Source organism: Capra hircus, chromosome 14 (assembly GCF_001704415.2).
Source record: "Capra hircus breed San Clemente chromosome 14, ASM170441v1, whole genome shotgun sequence".
NCBI classification, from domain to species: Eukaryota; Metazoa; Chordata; class Mammalia; order Artiodactyla; family Bovidae; genus Capra; species Capra hircus.
This window is the reverse complement of record NC_030821.1, coordinates 51,897,444-51,920,055: the sequence shown is the minus strand read 5'-3', so window position 1 is coordinate 51,920,055 and position 22,612 is coordinate 51,897,444. Positions and strand designations below refer to the sequence as shown.

The 22,612-nt window shown below is 40.5% G+C and overlaps 1 protein-coding gene across 1 annotated transcript in view; it reads right to left on the bottom strand.

Moving 5' to 3' along the window:
- PDE7A (phosphodiesterase 7A) overlaps positions 1-22,259 on the bottom strand; it is a 106,955-nt gene extending 84,696 nt beyond the window's left edge. Inside the window, exon 1 of the mRNA XM_018058454.1 lies at positions 22,029-22,259. Within this exon, the coding sequence (XP_017913943.1) occupies positions 22,029-22,166 (138 nt within the window). The 5' untranslated portion in view covers positions 22,167-22,259. The remainder of the gene's footprint in view (positions 1-22,028) is intronic.

Below are 22,612 nucleotides of genomic sequence, written 5' to 3'. Positions count from 1 at the left end.
CTCCGCCGTCTCTGGGATTTCCCAAGCAAGAATACTGGAGCGGGTTGCCATTTTTCACTCCAGGGGACCTTCCTGACCCAGCAAATTTCCTAGCCTAAATATCTTAATCAACAGGGACATAAAAGTTAAAGAATATTCATGCAATAAACTCATGAGTTCCCAGTTTTCCAGAGATGACTGATACTGGGAAAAGACCACTTAGTGAAACTAAGAACCAAAGTATCATTGTAAATACAAAAAATGATAATTGATTTCTAAGATTTTGACTTGCAAAATAGAAAATATAAAAACAAGTTTAAGTTATATTTAACAAAATTTAGGTTATAATTCTAACCATGCACAAATTCTAAGAATAAAAAAAAGAATCAAATATTGACTACTGTTGAGTGCAACCTTTTCAACAAAAATGTGTAATGTATCCTTCATGTTTTCTTCCTCAAATCATGATGATCATCTTTTCCAAAAATACTGAATGGCTTTATCCATTTTCCCAAGATTCTCTCTTTAATTATTTGCATCAAAAGTCACTGTAATTGGGTTTCCTTAAAAACATTTATAATAGTATGCTATCATCTTTCACCTTCAGTTGACCGTCAATAGTTTTGAATTCTTTAATGTCACACACATGAATTTCATGAAAACCTGCATACTTTTTGCAAGATATGCAATTTCAGTTTGGAACTGATTTTATTGTATTTGACCAATAAAAATATTAATAATGGACCAGGAGCAATATTTAAGAGGGAATAAATTTTTAAAGTGGTAAATTTTTTTTTCCCAATAATCAATCTAGTAACAGACACTCGATATCTATGTATAGAAAACAGGGATCAAATTGCCAACATCTGTTGGATCATAGAAAAAGCAAGAGAGTTCAAGAAAAATATCTGCTCTATTGACTATGCCAAGCCTTTGACAATGTGGACCACAACAATCTGGGGAAAATTCTTCAAGAGATGGGAATACCAGACCACCTTACCTGCCTCCTGAGAAATTTGTATGCAGGTCAAGAAGTAACAGTTAGAACTGGACATGAAACAACAGGCTGGTTCCAAGTTGGGAAAGGAGTAATGTCAAGGCTGTATATTGTCACCCTGTTTATTTAAATTATATGCAGAGTACATCACGTAAAATGCTGGGCTGGATGAAGCACAAGCTAGAATCAAGACTGCCAGGAGAAATATTAATAACCTCAGATGTGCAGATAACAACACCCTTATGGTAGACAGTGAAGAAAAACTAAAGAGCATCTTGATGAAAGTTAAAGAGGAGAGTGAAAAAGTTGGCTCAACATCCAAAACACTAAGATCATGGCATCCAGTCCCATCACGTCATGGCAAATAGATGGGAAACAATGGAAACAGTGACAGACTTTATTTTGGGGGGCTCCAAAATCACTGCAGATGGTGATTGCAGCCATGAAATTAAAAGATGCTTGCTCTTTGGAAGAAAAGTTATGACCAAGCTAGACAGCATATTAAGAAGCAGAGACACTTTGCTGACAAAGGTTCATCTAGTCAAAGCTACGGTATTCCCAGTAGTCATGTATGGATGTGAGAGTTGGACCATAAAGCTGAGCACCGAAGAACTGATGTTTTTGAACTGTGGTGTTGGAGAAGACTCTTGAGAATCCCTTGGACTGCAAGGAAATCAAACCACTGAATCCTAAAGGAAATCAGTCCTGAATATTCACTGGAAAGACTGACGCTGAAGCTGAAACTCCAATACTTTGGCCACCTGATGCGAATAACTGATTCACTGGAAAAGACCCTGATGCTGGGAAAGACTGAAGGCAGGAGGAGAAGGGGACAACGAGGATGAGATGATTGGACGGCATCACTGACTCGATGGACATGAGTTTAAGTAATCTCGGGAGTTGGTGATGTAAAGGGAAGCTGCAGTCCATGAGGTCACAAAGAGTCGAACATGACTGAGCAACTGAACTGAACATAGACACTAAGGAACCACTAAGAGAATGACATACCTACTATATTCATACAAAGATGTTCAAGATTTATGTATTTATAGAATAATGCTTATTATGATTTCATGTGCTTAAAAAAGATTTTCATATATATACCTATTAAATGTACTCAGATGTGTATGTGAACAAAGTTACAATAAAAAAAAACCTTTAAGAAACTACGAACACTACTTATCTCTGGGGAACTGGGAAGGAGAGGTTTCCTTAACTACATTCAATACCCTTCTGAATTTTTAAATTTCACCACAGAGAAGTATTACTTTTACAATAATGACAGTGATGAGGACGCTATAGGCATGCTATGTGTGGCTGCTGAGTCGCTCAGCTGTGTTCGACTCTTTGCAATCCCAGTGACTGTAGCCTGCCAGGCTCCTCTGTCCATGGGATTCTCCAGGCAAGAATACAGGAGTGGGTTGCCATGCCTTCCTCCAGGGGATCTTTCCATCCCTGGGATCAAACCCAAGTCTCTTACATCTCCTGCACTGCCAAGAGGGTTCTTTACCACTAGCGCCACATGGATGATGCTGTGACTAAGCTATAAATTAAGTACCTAGTAATGATACAGAAAAATCTGTGATTCCAGCTTCCAGGAGTTTAAACTAAGTCCTAACTTACTGAAGCCATTAAATGTAGAAATCTCAAAAGCTAGTTAATGAAAAGCCTTTCAAAAGATATTCTTACACAATACTTCATTACCCTAATAGTTTTTTTCCCCCCAAATATATTACTTCAGACAGCAAACTTTTTATTCCATTATCCTTTAAACAGGAACAATGAGCTTTGAAGTTTAACAATGAATCAAAATTTCACCAATACGTTTTAGATTCTACATTGCAACTAACTTCTCAGAAACACCACTTCTTGAGTTCTGGCATCACATCAAAGAAAAATATCCACCATTATAAGGAAAGGCAACAATAATACATCTCTTTTCCAACTAGCGGGACTGGATTTTCTTCATATACTTCAGCCAAAGCAACACACTGAAACAAGTTCCAAGCAGACTGTCTTCCATTAAGCCAAAACTAATGAGATCTGAAAACTCTACGTCAATGACACTCATTAATTTTTGTGCTTTGGAAGATATAGAATTTTTTTTCATTAAAAAAAATTTTGTTAACACACAATTGGTATTACTGTTATTTTTAAATGAATAGTATTTGAATTTTTCTACTTTGTAATGCAAAAGATATCAACAGATAAAATCGATATTAAAAAAAAGCTCTTTAGCATCTTCACCAATTTTGTTAGCATGGTCCTGAAGCCAAAAATTTTGAGACCAGTTCAGTTCACTCGCTCAGTCGTCTCCAACTCTTTACGACTCCAGGTACTATATATAATCCGTGGAATTCTCCAGGCCAGAATGGGTAGCCTTTACCTCCTCCAGAGGATCTTCCCAACCCAGGGATTGAACCCAGGTCTCCCACACTGCAGGAGGATTCTTTACCAGCTGAGCCACAAAAGAAGCCCAAGAACATTGGAGTAGGTAGCCTATCCCTTCCCCAGTGGATCTTCCTGACCCAGGAATCGAACTGGGATCTCCAGCATTGCAGGCAAATTCTTTACCAACTGAGCTATGAGGGAAGCCCCGCCCCCCCCACCAAAAAAAAAAAAAAAATTGTTAACACACAATTGGTATTACTGTTATTGTTAAATGAATGATATTTGAATTTTTCTACTTTGTACTACAGAAAAAATAGAGAGATAAAACCCATAGTTTTAAAAAAACCTCTTTAGCATCTTTACCAATTTTGCTAAGAGAGGAAAGTGGTCCTGAAACAAAAATTTTGAGATCAGTCCAGTTCAGTCGCTCAGTCGTTGTCCGACTCTTTGTGACTCCCATGGACTACAGCACGCCAGGCTTCCCTGTCCAACACCAACTCCTGGAGCTTGCTCAAACTCATATCCATCGAGTCAGTGATGCCATCCAATCATCTTATCCTCTGTTGTTCCCTTCTCTTCCTGCCCTCAATCTTTCCCAGGATCAGGGTCTTTTTCCAGTGAGTCTGTTCTTCACATCAGGTGGCCAAAGAAATGGAGTTTCAGCTTAAGCATCAGTCTTTCCAATGCATATTCAGGACTGACTTCCTTTAGGATGGACTGGTTGGATCTCCTTGCAGTCCAAGGGACTCTCAAGAGTCTTCTCCAACACCACAGTTCAAAAGCATCAATGCTTGGGTGCTCAGCTTTCTTTATAGTCCAACTCTTACACCCATACATGACTACTGGGAAAACCATAGCTTTGACCAGATGGACCTCTGTCAGCAAAGTTGAGATGGTAAGGACCAAAAAGCAAACAGCTTGGAACAATTTGTGTACAGCTGGAATCAAGATTGCTGGGAGAAATATCAACAACCTCAGATATGCATATGACACTACCCTTATAGCAGAAAGTGAAGAGGAACTAAAAAGCCTCTTGATGAAAGTGAAAGAAGAGAGTGAAAAAGTTGGCTTAAAGCTCAACATTCAGAAAACTGAATCTGACATCTGGTCCCATCACTTCATGGCAAATAGATGGGGAAACAGTGGAAACAGTGTCAGACTTTATTTTGGGGGGCTCCAAAATCACTGCAGTTGGTGATTGCAGCCATGAAATTAAAAGATGCTGCTTGCTCCTTGGAAGGGAAGCTATGACCGACCTAGACAGCATATTAAAAAGTAGAGACATTATTTTGTCAACAAAGGTCCATCTAGTCAAAGCCATAGTTTTTCCAGTAGTCATGTATGGATGTTAAGAGTTGGACTATAAAGAAAGCTGAGCACCCAAGAATTGATGCTTTTGAACTGTGGTGTTGGAGAAGACTCTTGAGAGTCCCTTGGACTGCAAGGAGATCCAACCAGTCCATCCTAAAGGAAGTCAGTCCTGAATATGCATTGGAAGGAGTGATGCTAAAGCTGAAACTCCAATACTTTGGCCACATGATGCAAAGAACTGACTCATTTGAAAAGACCCTGATCCTGGGAAAGATTGAAGGCGGGAGGAGAAGGGGAACAGCAGAGGGATGAGATGGTTTGATGGCATCACTGACTCAATGGACATGAGTTTGAGTAAACTCCGGGAGTTGGTAATGGACAGGGAGGCCTGCTGTGCTGCAGTCCATGGGGTCGCAGAGTCAGACATGACTGAGCAACTGAACTGAGCATGAATGAATTATAACGTGGTGGAGCTGGGGTTGGGGGATGAAATGTTGCAGACACTAAGCTTGTTTTTAGATCTAATCTAATGCCTTCTTTAAAAGTTAAGAAATGGGGAAAATGTATTTAAAGTTTTTATATTAACCTTCATATTTAGATTTCCAGTGTCTTCATCTTATCCTGTGGATCTGATTTACCATCTGGTGTCACTTCCTGACAACCTTAAGAACTTCTCATATTTCTTTTAAGGCCAGTCTGCTTGCTACAAATTTCTCTCAGTCTTTGCATAGGAACATATTTATTTCACCCTCATTTCTGAATGATAGCTTTGCTAAATGTAGAATTGTTCACAGGCAGATTTTCTTCTTCCAGCCCTTCAGGCATGTCACCCCACTGCCTCCAGAGTTTCTGAGGAGAAGGCAGCCACTGGTGGTAACTGAATTCTTTTTGTCTTCCTGCTCTCACGGTTTCCTTGTTGTCTTTCAACAGATTGTCTATGCTGCATCTAGGCACAGGTCTCTTTGTATTTATCCCAAGATTCACTGAGCTCCTGGATGTGTAAAGCTCATCAAATTTGGGAAGTTTCCCAAAATGCTGTTTTCTGCACCTTTCTCTCTTCTTCTGAGATTACCATTACACATGTTTTATGCTTGAGTCTGAGGTCTGAACATTTTTCTCTTTTTCAGACTGAATCCTATCTGTTAGTCTGTCTTCAAATTCATTGACTCTTTTTACTAGCATCTCAAAACTGCTGCTGAGCCCCTCTGGTGAATTTTTCATTTCGGATATTGTAATCTTCAAGTCTAGAATTTCCATTTCAACGTTTCACTTTGGAATACATCTACATTTATTCGCAAAGAAGTTGCAAAGACAGTACAGAGAGTTCCTGTATATGCTTCACCTAGCTTCTCCTAAAGTTACTATCTTACATAATCAAGATACTTATCAAAAGAAAGTAATGTGGATTCAAAACTGTAGACTTTACTCAGATTTCATCAGTTTTCCCTCAATTGTCTTTTTTCTTACAGGATCTAATGCAGAACACCATACTGCATTTAGCCATTACGTCTCCTTAGTCTCCTCCAATCTGTAATAACTTTTGTTTCTCATGACCTTGACAGTTTTCAAGAGTACCGGTCGGGTGCTCATGTACCATGATCCCAAGTTTCAGTCTGTTTTCTCATGACTGGACTCAGGTTATAGGTCTTGACATCATATCAAGGAGAGGCTTCTTTTGGGTTTTTTTGGTTTGTTTTTAAAATAATTTTTACACTCCATTTGTTGGAGAATCTCCATTTGTTGATTTACTATTGTCATATTTTTCTTTAATTATTTAAATAGTTTCCTTTGGTTCTTTTAACATAGTTACAATAGTTGAAGTCTACTAAATCTAACATTTGGGAACATTCAGACACAATTTTGGGGGCTGCTATTTTTTTTCCCACTTATGCACTAGTTACACCTTCTGTTTTCTCCCATGGCTTGTAATTTTGCTATTGCTAAGCCTTGGGATTTTATATAATGTAGCAACTCTGGACTCTGATTCTTTTCACCTTACAGGTATTGTTACTGTTTTTTACTTTTCTGTCTGGTATCATGCCTGGGCTAAATATGTGAACTCAGCCTCCCCCAGGTATGGCATCACTGATGTCTCTGCTCAGTCTTGTTTTAAATAGATCTTTTTATTTTCAAGCCTGACTTCCCAGGGCTTGCAGCTTTGTGTAACTTCACGGTCAGCCTGTGACAGGACAGAGGTTATGCTCAACTCAAGCCAGTGAGGTTCCCTCCTCTGCTGACAGGTACATGCATGGGTAGGGGAGCGTATGTGATGTTCAGTCTGTGTTCCAGTTTGCCCCAGGTTTCCTTTCCTCAGGACCCTTTCACATCTCCCAGGTGCATGCATGTAACTTCAGGATCTTCTCAGGTCTTTCCCAGGTTTATGCTCCGCCTTATCTAGCAACATGTTTACCCCAAACGGCACTGCAGTTCCAGGTTCTTTGAGCTCACCACTGGCCCTCCCCTACACCTCTGAAAATCCACATCCACAGAAGACGTCACTGCACATCACCCATCACTCCAAAGAGCTGACCCTCTTCAAGCTGAAGTCTGTATGCCCTGCTTCCTGCTGGCAGAACCTTGCTTGTTCAAGCAAGCCAGGACACAGTGGGGTGAAATGGGAGGAGCTCCAATCAAGAATGCCACAGATTTTCATTTTTCTCACTCCAAGTTTAACGGCATTACACCTTCCAAAGTTTCATGCAATTGGCCTTTGGTCAGTCTCCAGAGTACTGAAATGGTTGCTTTAGAAAAGCAATGTAGAAATAAAAACTGTATTCAAGTGTTTACACTCTTTGAACCAGTAATCCCAGTTCTAGAAAAACCAACCTAAGGAAACCCCAAATGTGGAGAAAGCTGTGTATAGCACATTCTTTTATTTCTGCACAGAAAAACACGGGATAACAATGTCTAAAATGATAACAGCAGTTATCTCTGGATGGTAGACTATGGACAATGCTTATTTTCTTTATAACAAGTGTGTATTAACCTTGGTCCAAAAAAATTCAAGTGACTTTTTGGAATTTCTCTTACCAAGTATCACCCAACTCTCTCTTATAATGTGTTTGCTATTCCCAGTCCAAATGGACAGGGCTCCTATTTTAATTCTGGGTTTTTCCTTCCCACTCACCAAAAAAAACTCAGAAGCACAATCAGAAAGGCACTCTCAGAAAGAGATCTAAATCCAAATCCTAGAAACACTGTTTACAGCTTTGCTACTCTGGGTAATTTTTCTAAATCTCAACGCATCCTTTAAAAAGATTATGTAATCTTAGAGATTAAGATAGCTCCAATACCACAGAGGGCAGCTCAGAAAGGGTATAAAAATGAAGTCTGAACTTTGGGGGGCGGGGGAGGGAAAAGTCTCAGACTATAAAACGAAATTGTCAATATAAAAATATGGTTTGGGATTCATCCCAGAGAGGGTTGTGGTGACGCACGATGTGACATGACGAGCATGACTCTGACAGAGGAAGTCTGTCTCCCTTCTTCTGTAGTGAACACTTCCTATGTGTTGTATAGGAAGGACACAGCAGGGAATAGTGTGAACAAGGTTCGTGCTTCCTGACCACACCTTCTGTGGTGGCAGGGATGGAGAGTAAGGGCAGGGTGGAAGCCAGACAGAAATAGACAAATCCAATTAGTGGGTCTGTGCCATAAATAAAACAAGGAAATAAGACAGATGGGGGAGGGGTGCTTTTAAAATAGGGTGGTCAGGGAAGGCTCCTCTGCAAAGAGTGAGCTGAGACTTGAAGGATGAAGAGGCACAGAAGACCTTGGGTCTGGGGGCAGAGCAGGTGCAAGGTCAAAGATGGGAAGAAACCTGACAATGTTCACAGACAGCAAGAAGACCACTGCATAAGCAAACAAGACAGGTTAGGAGGGATTAGATCCCATGGGGCTGTATGATGAAAAGGAGTTTGGATTTTATTTTCATTGTGACAAGAACCATGAAAAAGGGATTTTTCAGCAGAGTAGCATGATCTGGTTGCATTTTTTAAATTACTTCGAGATGTCCCCTAGTGGTTAGGATTCGATGCTTTCACTGTGGAGACCTGGGTTTAATCCCTGGTCAGGGAACAGAGATCCTGCAAGCTGTGTGGAGCAGCCAAATAAAAATTTTTGACAGATCTGGCCAGAGAGAATTCTAGCAACAGGATACTACATACCTTGAACTAGTAGGAGTGACAGCACTCGCAGTGGCAGAATCGAGCAGAATTCCCACACAGGTGGAGTCTCAGCTCTTTCTTTCTAAGCAAGCAACTCCTTTTCTCTTGTCAAACCTTCCTTGGTTCTCCCAGCTTCACTGTGCCACCACTGAACTTCACACACAATCCTAATCAAGTACTGCAATCATGTCCTTACACAGCTGTCTTTCCTGATGGACGAACTCTAAGAATGGAAGCAGGAAGCATGTCTTATTTATCTTTGATAAACCAAGCCAAGTGCCTGGCAGAGTAAAAGTGCTCCATAAACTCCTGACAATTGCAAGAAGGAACAAACACATTTTAAAACATTCAAAGCTGTGTGTATTAGTTTCCTAGGGCTGCTGTAACAAAGGACCACCAACATGGTGGCTTACAACAACAGATATTTACTCTCAGTCTGCAGGCTAGCAATCCTAAATCAAGGTGTGGGCAGGGCTGTGCTCCTCTGAATAAACGAAGGCTTGAGGGAGGAATCCTCCCAGCACTGTAGTGGCTTCCCATGTGGCCCGGCCAGCACTGGAGTTCCTGGCCCATAGCTGCCATGAGTCCAGTCTCTGCTCACTCTTCATGGCTTGCTTTCTTGTGTATCAGAGGCTCTCTGGGTCCTTGCCTCTTCTTAGACTCTAGTCTGCCTGAACCTGTATGACCTCATCTTGACTGCATTTACAAAGATCCTCATTCCAAATAAGGTCACGTTCTAAGTTATCACATAGACATGAATTTCTGGTGGACTCTATTCAACCCGTCACACTTTTCAACACTGCAATGGATTGCCTTAAAAAGCAGTAGTCTTCTCATTCCAAATGTGTTCAAGCAAAAATGGAGTAGCCAAACTCAGGGTGTTCAGCTGAAGAGATTTCACATTGCCCAGCATGTCCTTAACCCCCTTGGTTCCAGTTTCTCAGCTAGATGCTGGGGGGCTGACTCGCCCAGACTCCTCTCACTTTGATGTTCTATGATTCCAGGTCATAAATATTATAGCAGAAAGCTTACCTTCTCAGCTCTGAAACAGGCAACATGTTTTTTGTAGACTATCTGCCTCCAAACTCACTTCATTTTTCCATTAACAATGTAGTGCATTCCTCCATACATCAAACCAGCACTATAATTCCATTTTAATAAACCATGTTGAATACCTACTATATGCCAGTAACTTGTTTCTGACTAACCTATCGATATAATAAATTATTAGCCTGTGTATTCCTATGGAGAACAGTAAAATACGGCAACAAGGTAATGTGGTGAAATACAGTAAACGGTGGCTAACACACTGGGTCATGTACACACATCCTGAGGAGCACCTAGGCATGGAGAGTTTCAAGGGAATCGATTTCTAGGTTCTCAGCTTCCAAATGTACAACGTTCTAGAACCATTCTGACAGTTTTCATTTACCTCCTCTCCCATTTCATCTCTCCTCTTCCATTTCATCTCTCCTCTTCTACCAGAGGTAACTTAACACTTCCTAAAACTTCCTGTGTAGCTGGGGCCTGACAACAGCTGAGGACCCCAAAGGAGAGTTTAAAGCATTCATGTTGAAAAAGTTAATCACTTTCGGACTGTGTATCAATTTTTTTCAAGTCAAGGGGTCACCAGCTCCTACTATCATGAAAATGAAAAGAGGATCAAGTCCATTTGATAAGCCCATAAACAAGACTTCTCAATATTTCCACTATTAAAGTAAGAAAGAAGAAAATGGAGAACCTCATCTTTTCTAATAATATTTATAAATAGATAAAATCTATTAATAAAATGATTAAAATAAAATGCATTTTCCATTAAATTTTTACTATTCAATACTTATAAATTTCATAAGTAACATGTTATTTTGAATGTCTACTAGCTATCATTGTATCAACAACTCAAGCCAAAATAAATTTGACATAGCCTTACAGACACAGAAAATTTCAAATGTTTTAAATTATAATTGTTTTTGCATAGAACTCAGAAAAAATGGTGACACTGCTAAAATATTTTCTATTTCCATCTGTTAAATTAATGAATGGATTTGCTTTTGCTATAGAAAAGTATACGGTGACTGATAATTATTCTTTCATATTTGAAAGCACTTTAAGAATAAGCAGAAACAACCAAATAGAAATGAGATTAAAGAGAAAAATAAGGAATATAAAAATTCTGACTTGAAATTAAGAGCTTGCTCATACTGCGGTTTAAGTAATACACCAAAATTTACATCATTTACAAATACTGACACTTAGAAGAAAAGTTCTAGATGAGTAAAAAGGGTGCCAGTCTTTTGTATTTTTCAAGTTTTTCAAAGGGATGTGAGCAAAAAAATGTTGAAAACCCTTGTGGTAAAAGTCAAAATATGCTGTTAGTCTTAATCTTCATCCTAAGATACTGCCTATTGAGGTGGGACATCCTCACCTGGATGGCTCCCCAAACACTTGAACTCGACATATTTAATGTGAACATAAAATGCACTCTACCACCCTTGCCCAGGCCTCCACACACACACACAAGAGGAAAATAAGAAAAACAAAATCTGCCTCTTCTTTTGTATTTTTGTTACTAGCCTCATGATCTAACTACTTGGTCTCCCAAATTTAAAAGGCGCAAAGTTTTTGTTTGTTTTTATCTCTCAAATCTAATCAGTTCCTAGGATCTAACTCCTCCTAACTTTCTATTCCCTCCACCACTACTGCTGCTGCTGCTGCTGCTGCTGCTGCTAAGTCATGTCCGACTCTGTGCGACTGCATAGACAGCAGCCCACCAGGCCCCGCTGTCCCTGGGATTCTCCAGGCAGGAACACTGGAGTGGGTTGCCATTTCCTTCTCTCAAAATCTCTTCACAGGCTGTCATCAAATAGCTCTTCTTTAAAACAATAACTATACTTAAATGTACTTCCCAACACCTCCCAACACCTTCCGTGGAGAGTGAAACCACTTTATCATTACTAGAGAGCTATACACCTGTCAATCACACAACTGAGTTACCAAAGAATCACAGAATGATGAAGTCGGCGGGAACCAGAAGAGTCAAACCCCAAACAAGAACTTCATCCAAGTATCTTTTGGGAATTTATAATCTCAGGAGGCAGTGTTCATGAAGTGTTCTTCTCTGGACATCTCGATCATAGATCCAGCCCAAATACAACTTACTTAACTTCTTCTAGGATTACTGTAGTTAAAAAGGAGATATTTATGATGCAGGGACTTCAAACCTGTGCTCTGTGATGACCTAGATGGGGTGGGACTGGGTAGGAGGTGGAAGGGAGGTTCAAGAGGGAGGGGACATAAACACACCCATGGCTGTGGCTCAGAGGTTAAAGCATCTGCCTCCAATGCAGGAGACCTGGGTTTGATCCCTGGGTCAGGAAGATCCCCTGGAGAAGGAAATGACAACCCACTGCAGTATTCTTGCCTGGAAAATCCCATGGACAGAGGAGCCTGGTGGGCTACAGTCCACGGGGTCGCAAAGAGTCGGACACGACTGAGTGAAAAATTAAAATTAAATGGCTGATACATGTTGATGTATGGCAGAAACCAACACAATATTGTAAAGCAACTATCCTTCAATTAAAAATAAATTTTAAAAAAGGAGATGCATGCTAAAAGAACATGTAAAATTACATAAACTTCTAAACAAAAAGTTAAGTTACTTATAATTTCACCATCCAAAGATAGCTTCAATTAGCATTTTGGGATATATACTGGCTCCACAACCCCCGCCCCCAGGCCTCTTTTGCAAGCATGCAATGTGTGTGAATGTTTATGTTTTGTGATTTATTTTTAAACATAAAAATTTTTTTAAATGCTGAGGTTTTGTTTGCTAGCTTAATGTTGCTATAAGCAATTTTTCATGCAATTAAATAATCTTCAAATTCTTCCAAGTATTTAAGTAGGTACATAATACAGAAATAACAGGAAATACTAAAATTTATGTAGCCATTTGTAAACTATACTGTATATACTTTAAATTCAATGCACTTTAGTAGTCACACAATGTAAAAAACATCGTATACTCAGAAGAAGAAATACTATAACAAATTCTAAATTAGGTTTTTAATTTTTCAGTGATAAATACATGATGAATATCCCTGAAGATCATTAATCTTTATCTAAATTTCTAGTTATTTGCTCAGTGCATATTCCCAAAAGGAAATTATCAGGCGAAAGTATTAATTTTACTCAATTGTCAAATTACTTTTCAGAAAACTTAAAATGATTTAGACTCCTACTAGCAGCTTGCATGAGTACAATCTTCAAGCTATACACTTACTTTTTAAAAAGTTGTCAATATGAAAACAAAAATCAGTATCATTCTTTTAACAAACATTTCTTTTATTACTGCTGCTGCTGCTGCTAAGTTGCTTCAGTTGTGTCTGATTCTGTGCGACCCCATAGACGGCAGCCCACTAGGCTCCCCTGTTCCTGGGATTCTCCAGGCAAGAATACTGGAGTGGGTTGCCATTTCCTTCTCCAATGCATGAAAGTGAAAAGTGAAAGTGAGGTCGCTCAGTCATCTCCGACTCTTCGATCCCATGGACTGCAGCCTTCCAGGCTCCTCCATCCATGGGATTTTCCAGGCAAGAGTACTGGAGTGGGGTGCCATCGCCTTCTCTGTCTTTTATTACTAGTATGGTTAAATATAAGAGCTCCCTTTCTATTTCTATTGTTTCTATCTATTGGTCCTTATCTACCCTCTGAGGTAACATGCATGGGCTTTAAGGGTCAGAATGACCCAGAGGTGAATTTATTTTCAATACCTGGCTGTGTTGCCTTGGACAAGAGACAACTTTAAGCTTGGGTCTCCTCCTGTATATTAGCAACTGACCTCACAAAGTAAGAAAAAGGCATTGCAATTGAGAACATACAACCAAAGCAAAATCTATATTAATCCTTTTCTTCTCATTCACATGGCAATCATTCAAATACTAGAAGACAGCAATGCTTCATCACATCTCAACAGCCACTACCCATCTCCATTCCCACCCCTTCCTGAGTCTTTTCTTCTCCAGACTAAATGTCTTCCATTTCCTCCGTCACGTATCAAACAATACAGCTTCAAATCACCTCACCACCCTAGTCACTGTCTTCATTGTATGACTTGGCTAAATCTTGTCCCCCTAGAACATGGCGTCTAGGACAAAATATTCCAGATATGAGTTGAGAAGACCATAGTGAAGGTTATCATTTCAAATAATTGTCTCAAATCATCAAATATTTTCTTTATCCAGATCTGTGAGTCAACAAAATCTATAACCCATAAACCTAGAAGTCTAACTATATTCCACTCGCCTTCACCAATGAGGCAGACCAGTTTGAAAGTAAGACTCTGGAACATAAAATGCTCTTCTTCAACATCTCACCTGATGCTTCAGGCAAGGTAAGTCCAAGTACTAAACTCAGTTTATGTACTCCTTGGTAAAAATGGGATTTAACGTCTCTAAGCTCAGTTTTTACTCACTCCTCAGTAAAAATGGGAGTAGTGCCAATTATCTCATAAAGTAATCTTTTATTAAGATTAAAAACATCAATTATAGTATCTGGCACATAGGAGGTACTCAATAAGTGAAAACAAATAATTATAATTAATATTAAAGAGAGATTACTGCCTCTTTATTAAGTGCTGTTTGCTGAGTACTTTACATGGTCTTGAGCCAGTTTGGTCTACTCAAAACTCCGAGAAATAGAGTAGATTTGGCCAAAATTTAGTCATCTGGTTAACAATTTTTCTTTCCCAAACTATGCCCTCCCTGCCTTTGTCCTTGCCTTCTCCCTCTAGTCATCTTCTGAAAACAAAGCATCAATCCCTACCAGCAGGTGGAGGCATGGAGCAAGAATCCTAAACTCCCATTCAAAACCAGAAGCAGGAGAGATTCGCATCCATCACAAGACCAGTGGCACCGGTCCCTTCAGAAGGCTTCCTGCCTGCATGCTTAGAAGGCTCATCTACAAACATAATTTTTATTCCTTTCCCCATATCCTGGTCACATGAACATTTATACCCAAATGCAACCATATAAAAGTATCAATGATTTATGAATAATCTTTTGAAAGGTGTATTTGTCAACGACATAAAAATTTACCTTAATTTCAGGCAAGAACAGACCATTTAAATGTGGAAGAGAATAAACATTCAATTTTCTCTCAATTCAAACGATAAAATATGAACAATGTGTAGCCATAATAAAATAGGTTTGAGTTTGTTTTTTTTTTTAATTAGAAAAAAATTAATTGTTGAAGTTTTCTGGAGTGGTCAAAGGGAATGTAAGAAGGTCCAGAAAACTTTGACTAAAGATACTGAGTGAAAAAAAGATAATGAGTCAAGAGATTTCTAAAAAAATTAAAAGATTTTACAGAAACACAGCAAATGTGATACATAGTCTATAGTACAGACAAAAAAAAATTAAATTCATTAAGAGTACCTGCATGCAGTGAGGGTTCTTTATCATCTAAAATTTCCTAGGGTCTCTATAACTATTAATGATCCCAGACAAAAATTAAGTCAAGCTAAACTTTGTCTATTTCCCTTTCTTCAGGTTTTCTCTTCCGAGCTTGTCTCTGTATCCATCCTCAGAAAAGAATTCAATTCTCTAAAACTGCTCTAACCCTTTTTGAAAAGAATGAAGGGAAGGAGGGAGGGAGGAGGGAAGGAAGTGTTAGCAGAAGTCTTATCAAACTGCTTCAAAAGAATGGATGGCACACGCCCCTCCCTGTTTCCACCTAAAGTGAGCCCCCTAGTCTTCCTAACTCCCTCATCTTCCTAACTCCTGAAAAGGGCGTAATATTTTACCTCTAGCAGGGCTTCCATGTTCAAAAAGGAACTTTTGAGCATCCAGTATATACAACTGACAGAACTCCAGGCAATGCAACAAAGCCACAAAATCTGGACAAAGGTCTAAAACCTCTCAACCCCTCACATCCCACAGACAACACATGCTCCTAATGACAACGTATAAACCAGCCATTTCAACATCCTAATCCTCAATCAAAACTACAGTCCAAATACACTATAAATTTACATTATGTGTGAGCAGATATTTGCAGTATAAATATATATATATACACACACACATATGTTTATTTTGAAGTAAAAGTCCAAACATGGAAGCACTGAATTTAAATCAAATTATGAACCCTTTCTGCAAACAGAACAATGAAACCAAGGTTCCTACCAAAGGAGTGCCTAGTGGGCAGGAAGAAAGTTTCAGAAACAGAGTCACTCCCTGGTTCACCACTAACTATACGACCCTCCCCTCCCCCTCCACCATCCTCCCCAATGGCTTCTGAACTCAGGCTTGTGAAGAGCCTTGCAGCTATGCTAACATTTGACACACTGCACCTTTACCATCTATTAGGTAGATAACAGCAGCCATAAATAAGCACAGGATATGCAAAGGAGGGACTTTATTTTTTGGGGTTCCAAAATCACTGCAGATGGTGACTGCAGCCATGAAATTAAAAGATGCTTCCTCCTTGGAAGAAAAGCTATGACAAACCTAGACAGCATATTAAAAAGCAGAGACATTATTTTGCCAACAAAGGTCCGTCTAATCAAAGCTACGGTTTTCCCAGTAGTCATGTATGGATGTGAGAGTTGGACTATAAAGAAAGCTGAGAGCCAAAGAATTGATGCTTTTGAACTGTGGTGTTGGAGAAGACTCTTGAGAGTCCCTTGGACTGCAAGGGGATCCAACCAGTCCATACTAAAGGAGATCAGTCCTGGGTGTTCACTGGAAGAACTGATGTTGAAGCTGAAACTCCGATACTTTGGCCACCTGATATGAAGAGCTGACTTATCTGAAAAGACCCTGATGCTGGGAAAGATTGAAGGTGGGAGGAGAAAGGGACAACAAAGGATGAGATGGTTGGATGGCATCACCGACTCAATGGACATGAGTTTGAGCATGCTCCAGGAGCTGGTGATGGACAGGGAAGCCTGGTGTGCTGCAGTCTATGGGGTCACAAAGAGTCGGACACTACTGAGTAACTGAACTGAACCGAAGCAAAGGAAATGTCACAAAAGAGGAAATGAAAATATACAAAAACATATCAGAAAGTGTACTCTTGCTTACCCCAAGTGAAAACAAACTTAAGTGTACCACAGCACATCTACGGAAGCAATAAAACATTCACATAAATGTTTATAAAATATTTTAAATGTTTATCTAACATACAGTATCACGACTGCATACTACACAATTGGAAAGAGATATGCTCATTCATCTTTGAACCATAAAAGTGAAGATTCGAGCAAGGCAAAAAGCTTTCCTACCTCCTGACCCAATCAAGTGATTTCACTCTAAAGACTTGATCAAACTTGCATGAAGGTATTAAATGAAGTTTTGCAGATAACAGCAACAGCCCGAAAGGAGCTCTTACATTCAGCATCCAGAGAATGAGCTACTGACAGATCAACATCGCATCACCACTAGCCACCATTAACTACAGCTACACACCACGTCTGCCAATACCTGAGCCACTAGCCACATGCAGCTATTTAAATAAAACTCAACTGAAAATTCAATCCCACAGTCAAAACTAGCCACATTTCAAGTGCTCATCTAGCTATATACATGGCTGTGTGCGTGTGCTCAGTTGCTCAGTCATGTCCAACTCTTTGTGATCCCATGGACTGTAGTCTACCAGGCTTCTCTGTCCATGGCATTTTCCAGACAAGAATACTGGAGTGGGTTGCTATTTCCTTCTCCAGGGGATCTTCCCGACACAGGGATCAAACCCACATCTCCTGCATTGGCAGGTGATTCTTTACCATTAGTACCACCTGGGAAGCCCTGATATATGACAGAGAACATTTCCATCATCACAAAAACTTCTTCTGATAGTCTATTAATCTACTTAGCTGACTGTGTCATGTCTCTCCTCCTCCCTTACATGCACCCATTTACCTAGAAACATCTTCTTAACCTTAGCCTAAGGCTTAAACTAGCAAGTGAAGCTTACCTTCTTGTAGTTTCATGACACTTTGATAATGCCACTAAACGACTATATCACATATAACCATACCATTTTCCTCACCAAAATCCTGTAAGCTTCTTCAAGGAGGAATCAACTGTTTTCCAAGGGGCTCTGAACTGTTCCGGCACACACAGGACTCTGATAATCTTTCCTATACTAAGAACATTGCTAAGGATGACAGATGTACACTGACTACAAGTTAAAAATGTTTATGAATAAGGACAGTAAAGCTTCAAAAAGAAAAACCTGGTTAGGCTGGCAGGCTCACAGATTATTTTTTTTTTAACTAATTCTTTGCATTTTCTCAGTACCTAACACATTTACAGAAGGTGTTCAGTAAATATTTGTGGAATAGTTTCTGGATTAAAAAAAAAAAAAGATACCAATAATGAACCCTATGGCAAAGGATGCACCTCTGGGTGAAAATGATACGCAGAGGTAGGTTCAGCAGTTGTTACAAATGTTACCACTGTAACAAATGTTAAAATATCTCACAGGTAGGAGATGTTGATAATAGGGGAGGGGTACATCTCTCCATATTCTACTCAATTGTGCCATGAACACAGAACTGCTCTAAAAAAATTAAGTCTATAAAAAAGATAGATGCTAAATTAGAAATCAAATTTAGCTTATTACAGTACTAAAAACATGTTTGCACATTAGATCCCCAAATTTTGTTCAATAATAATACATACCATAGATTTATGATCATTTAAAAAAAACTAAACCTCAGATTTCTCACCCAAATAAGATTCATTGCCAGTGCATAGAAAACCTGATTGAAATAATCGCACATGTGGTGTTCTGGCATGCTACCAATATACTAACTCAACTTCCACACTTAATAAGCACCTACCTACGAAAAGCACTGTGGCCACAGTGGTGAACAAGATAATTTCTGGTCTCACATTTTTGTTTTCCAAATAACAAAAGTATTCTGCGAGAGAAATGTTTAAATTCAGCTAACTAAAATCCCCAAAATGGCAAAAAAAAAAAAAAAAAAAACTATTATCCTTATTTTTCAAATAATTTTAAAATCTCCTTATCAACCGTTTGAGAAAGTAGTACACGACCTGTTTTAAAACAAAAAGTTAATGCCTCATTTACTTGGCATCCTTGGGAGAGCTGGTGCTCCACATAAATGAACTTTTCAGATAACTCATGCTTGCCCATTTAAGCACCAACACAAACCGGAGGTTTTGTTTGTTTTAAACAGTATCAATCTTTCGCTACTGAACCGAACTGAATCTTTAAACTTTTAAAAACAGATTCTGTTAAACACTATTTTGACTAATGTCAAAAACATGATTGTGCTGTAGACACTCAAGATGCCAAACTTTTTAAGCTGCTGGTTTTGAAGAGTGTTTCTTGCAGTCTTGAGCTTCTGGTGCATCAGCTGTCAACCTTTGCTGCCCTCAGTGTAAACCTGACTCCAGAAGCCTCCAAGCCCCCTGCAAATGTGCCGTTACTTGGAAAAGGAGTTTGTCAGAACTCAGAGGATCTCCAAATCTCCTTTGGCTGCTCAGAGTCTTCTGATTTCCTGAATCTGTTAAAAAGTCTACAGTTACAAACTCCAAACAAGTTTTGGATAAATGAGTTACTGCTAGACCTAGATGAAAGTCTTTATGTTGATTTCCTATTTTCAACTGAGGCTCAGTCAGTGATAACGTCATTAGCCATTTACTCATTCAGCCAGTATTTACTAAGTCTCTACTATGAACTGGGCTCCAATATTAAAGTAAAAATTGAAAAATGAAAATATCGCTAGTTGTGAATGTATTTTAAAATAGAAGTACTCTAAAATAAATGACTTCTACTTAGTACCTAAGGAGGAAAAAAACAAAAACAGGTTTCCTGAAGTCTTTTCAATGAAACTACAAAACCACTTAAACTTTTTATAATTCCTGTAGCTCCAGACTTAGAAACTCAAGATTCAAGGGTAAACGGAGCTTTTGATTTAACCAAATATTTACTTTAGGAGCTCTGAATAAGGTTCCAAGATTTGTCTCTTTTTCAATCTATTACAAATTCCCACTGGCCCAAAACAAATCACTATGATGTATGTTTTAGTATTAAGTAATTATTGAAAAATTTGAAAATGATAAACATACCCACTCAGCACCATGGTAAGTTTAATGTCATTTTAATGGCATCGCTAAGCTGAAAATTCAGGAGAACCAGAAGTTTCTATACACGTCACTTTGGGGTACAAACAATTTTTTTAAGTTTTAAGAGTAAGTATAGTCATCTTCCCGAATGATTCAGAAGGTAAAACAATCTGCGTGCAATGCAAGAGACGCAGGTTGGATCCTGGGTTGGGAAGATCCCCTGGAGAAGGAAAATGGCAACCCCCTCCAGTATTGTTGCCTGGAGAATCCTATGAACAGAGGAGCCTGGCAGACTATAGTCCAAAGGATGCCAAAGAGTCAGACACGACTAAGCGACTAAGCATGGCATGGCATTACAGTGTGACTATCCAATATTTGCTTCATCTGCCACAATCAATTTTAAAATTCCACTACCCTTTATATCTAAAGCTAGGAAATGAGCTAAGAAGGAATGGGGCTTAAAATTGGTCTCTAAGGATTAATTAAGGCATCAGGTAAAACTCCTGGCATCAGCCTTACTTGTATTAATTCCCTTGGAATCTCTGATATCATTCATTTTCTCCTTGGGGAGCACAACTAACCTTATTCACCTTTTATAATTTTACAAGTGATAACTGATTGCCTTCATTATAACATTTAGACTGAACCGGAAATGAGTATTAGTCATGCGTTGCTGATATGAGAAAGGAAAACAAGTTACTATCATTAAAAACCTTTTTAATCCATTAGTATCTTTACAATTTTTTAAAATTTGGAACCTGAAAATGCTTTAAACAGTACTGTAAGGGCAGATCATGGACCTAACTTTCAAAACAACTACATAACATTATTTTTAAATGTCACTTACAGTAATCTACAAGTTGACTCTGACCTCATTAGCATACCACTTTGTCCAGTGAAAGAAGTCTGATTTTAAATAAAAACAATCCAAAGAAACCCAAATATACGCTTCTGCTCTCTCTCTCCAAACTATTTAGGCAAAGAAGCAAATGACAAATATTTACTGGACACATCTACTCTAAGAAATCTCTATCGGGTGCTACCCACTGTACCAGTAAAAAACAAAAAGAAATACAGACCGGGCTCAAGTTATTTACAATATATCGGGGGGTGGGGGAGAGATATGCTCCCATAAAAGAAGCTAATACTAGTCAACAGGAAAAATAAACATATGTGACTTAAAATGTGATCATGAACATGTAACGTTCTGGGAGCAGAAATGGAGGGCAATCAGTTCAAATGTAAACAAAATTCTTTTGTCCTCCCTATTTTAAATCTGGCGACCAAAATCAGCCAGAAATAAGAGGCTGGGCCAACAGCATCACTAGGGAGGAAAAAAAAAAAAAACAAATTCTCAGGAGCAACTGGTACTGGACCATTCAAAACAAAGTCTTCCTGTGAGTGCTCCATCAGTAGTTTTTCTCTTAAAAATCTTATCAAATTAAAAATAAAACTGATTCCTGGCTATCAACTTTCCGGAAACCGAAGCTTTGAGGAGGCACTCTTAATACTTGTTTCTCTGACCTCACTTAGGGTCCATCAACAGACTCGAATAAGTAAGGAGACGAGCAACCGAGAATCGGCCTATTGTTCGGAGAACTGCAGGACTATCCCAGCACCGCGGGGCGCGCGGGAGGCGCAAACCCAGCACAGGTGTGTAGGGGTGAGGGGTGGCCAGGTGTGCCAGGACCACAAGTAAGGAAAAAAGAGGCCCAACTTCCAGACTGAGACGTCGAAAAAAGGAAGACGACTTAAGTCATTCCAGACCCTTAAGCCGCTGAACACAGAGGGGGGGGTGCGCCTGGGGAGGGTACGAAGGGGTTCCCAGAGCCCACCCGGGTCCAGCCTCGAGCAGGCCGGGGTGGGGGGTGGGGTGAGGTTTGAGTCCCGAGGATCAGAGAAAAGCCTCTCGAATCGAGGCGGGGGGGGGGGGGGGGGGGAGGGTCAGCCTAGACATCCCCAAACAACGGGAAGTGCTGGTCGGGGGGTGAACGGCGAGGACTGGGGAGTAGGGGTCGCGGACGTGAAGCCAGGTGGAAGGAGGTAAACAAAAGAGCAGCCCCCAAGTGTGGGGCCCCCGGCGGCGGCGTTTACCTGGGAGAGCTGCCGGGGATTGGGGCAGCCGAAGAGCGCGGAGCTGGAGCTGAAGCTGATGGCTCCTCGGCGGCTGAGGACGTGCTGGGGGACCGGCCTGTCCAGAGGCAGCACCGGCAGCTGGTAACATACTTCCATTGAATACGCCCGCCCTGCCCCCGCGCGGCGCCCGCCCTGCCGCGGCCGCCGGCCCCTGCGCTTGGAAGGGGCCGCGGCTCGGGGGCGCCGGGCCGAGGCGGGGGCAGGGCGGGCGGGCGCCGACCCCGGGCCGGGAAGCCGCGCTCACGCCTCCCCCACTCCAACACTCCGCCGGGGCCGCCGGCGGGAAGGCGCTGCGGCGGCCGCGGCGACAGTTAACGAAGACCAGCGCGCGCCCGGCTCCCGGGGTGCAAGCGACGGCAGCACCCGCCAAATCGGAGGGGAAACCCCGGCGTCCCCAGGCTGTTCGGCCCAGAGGAGAGGGTCCGGGGCGGGGGGTGGGAGGGCAGCGGAGCAGGAGCGGAGCAAAAACAGAGCAAAGCGGTGCAAGAACACACAGCTGGAGCCAGCAGCGAGACCCAGCGCGCGCGGGGCTCGGATGCAGG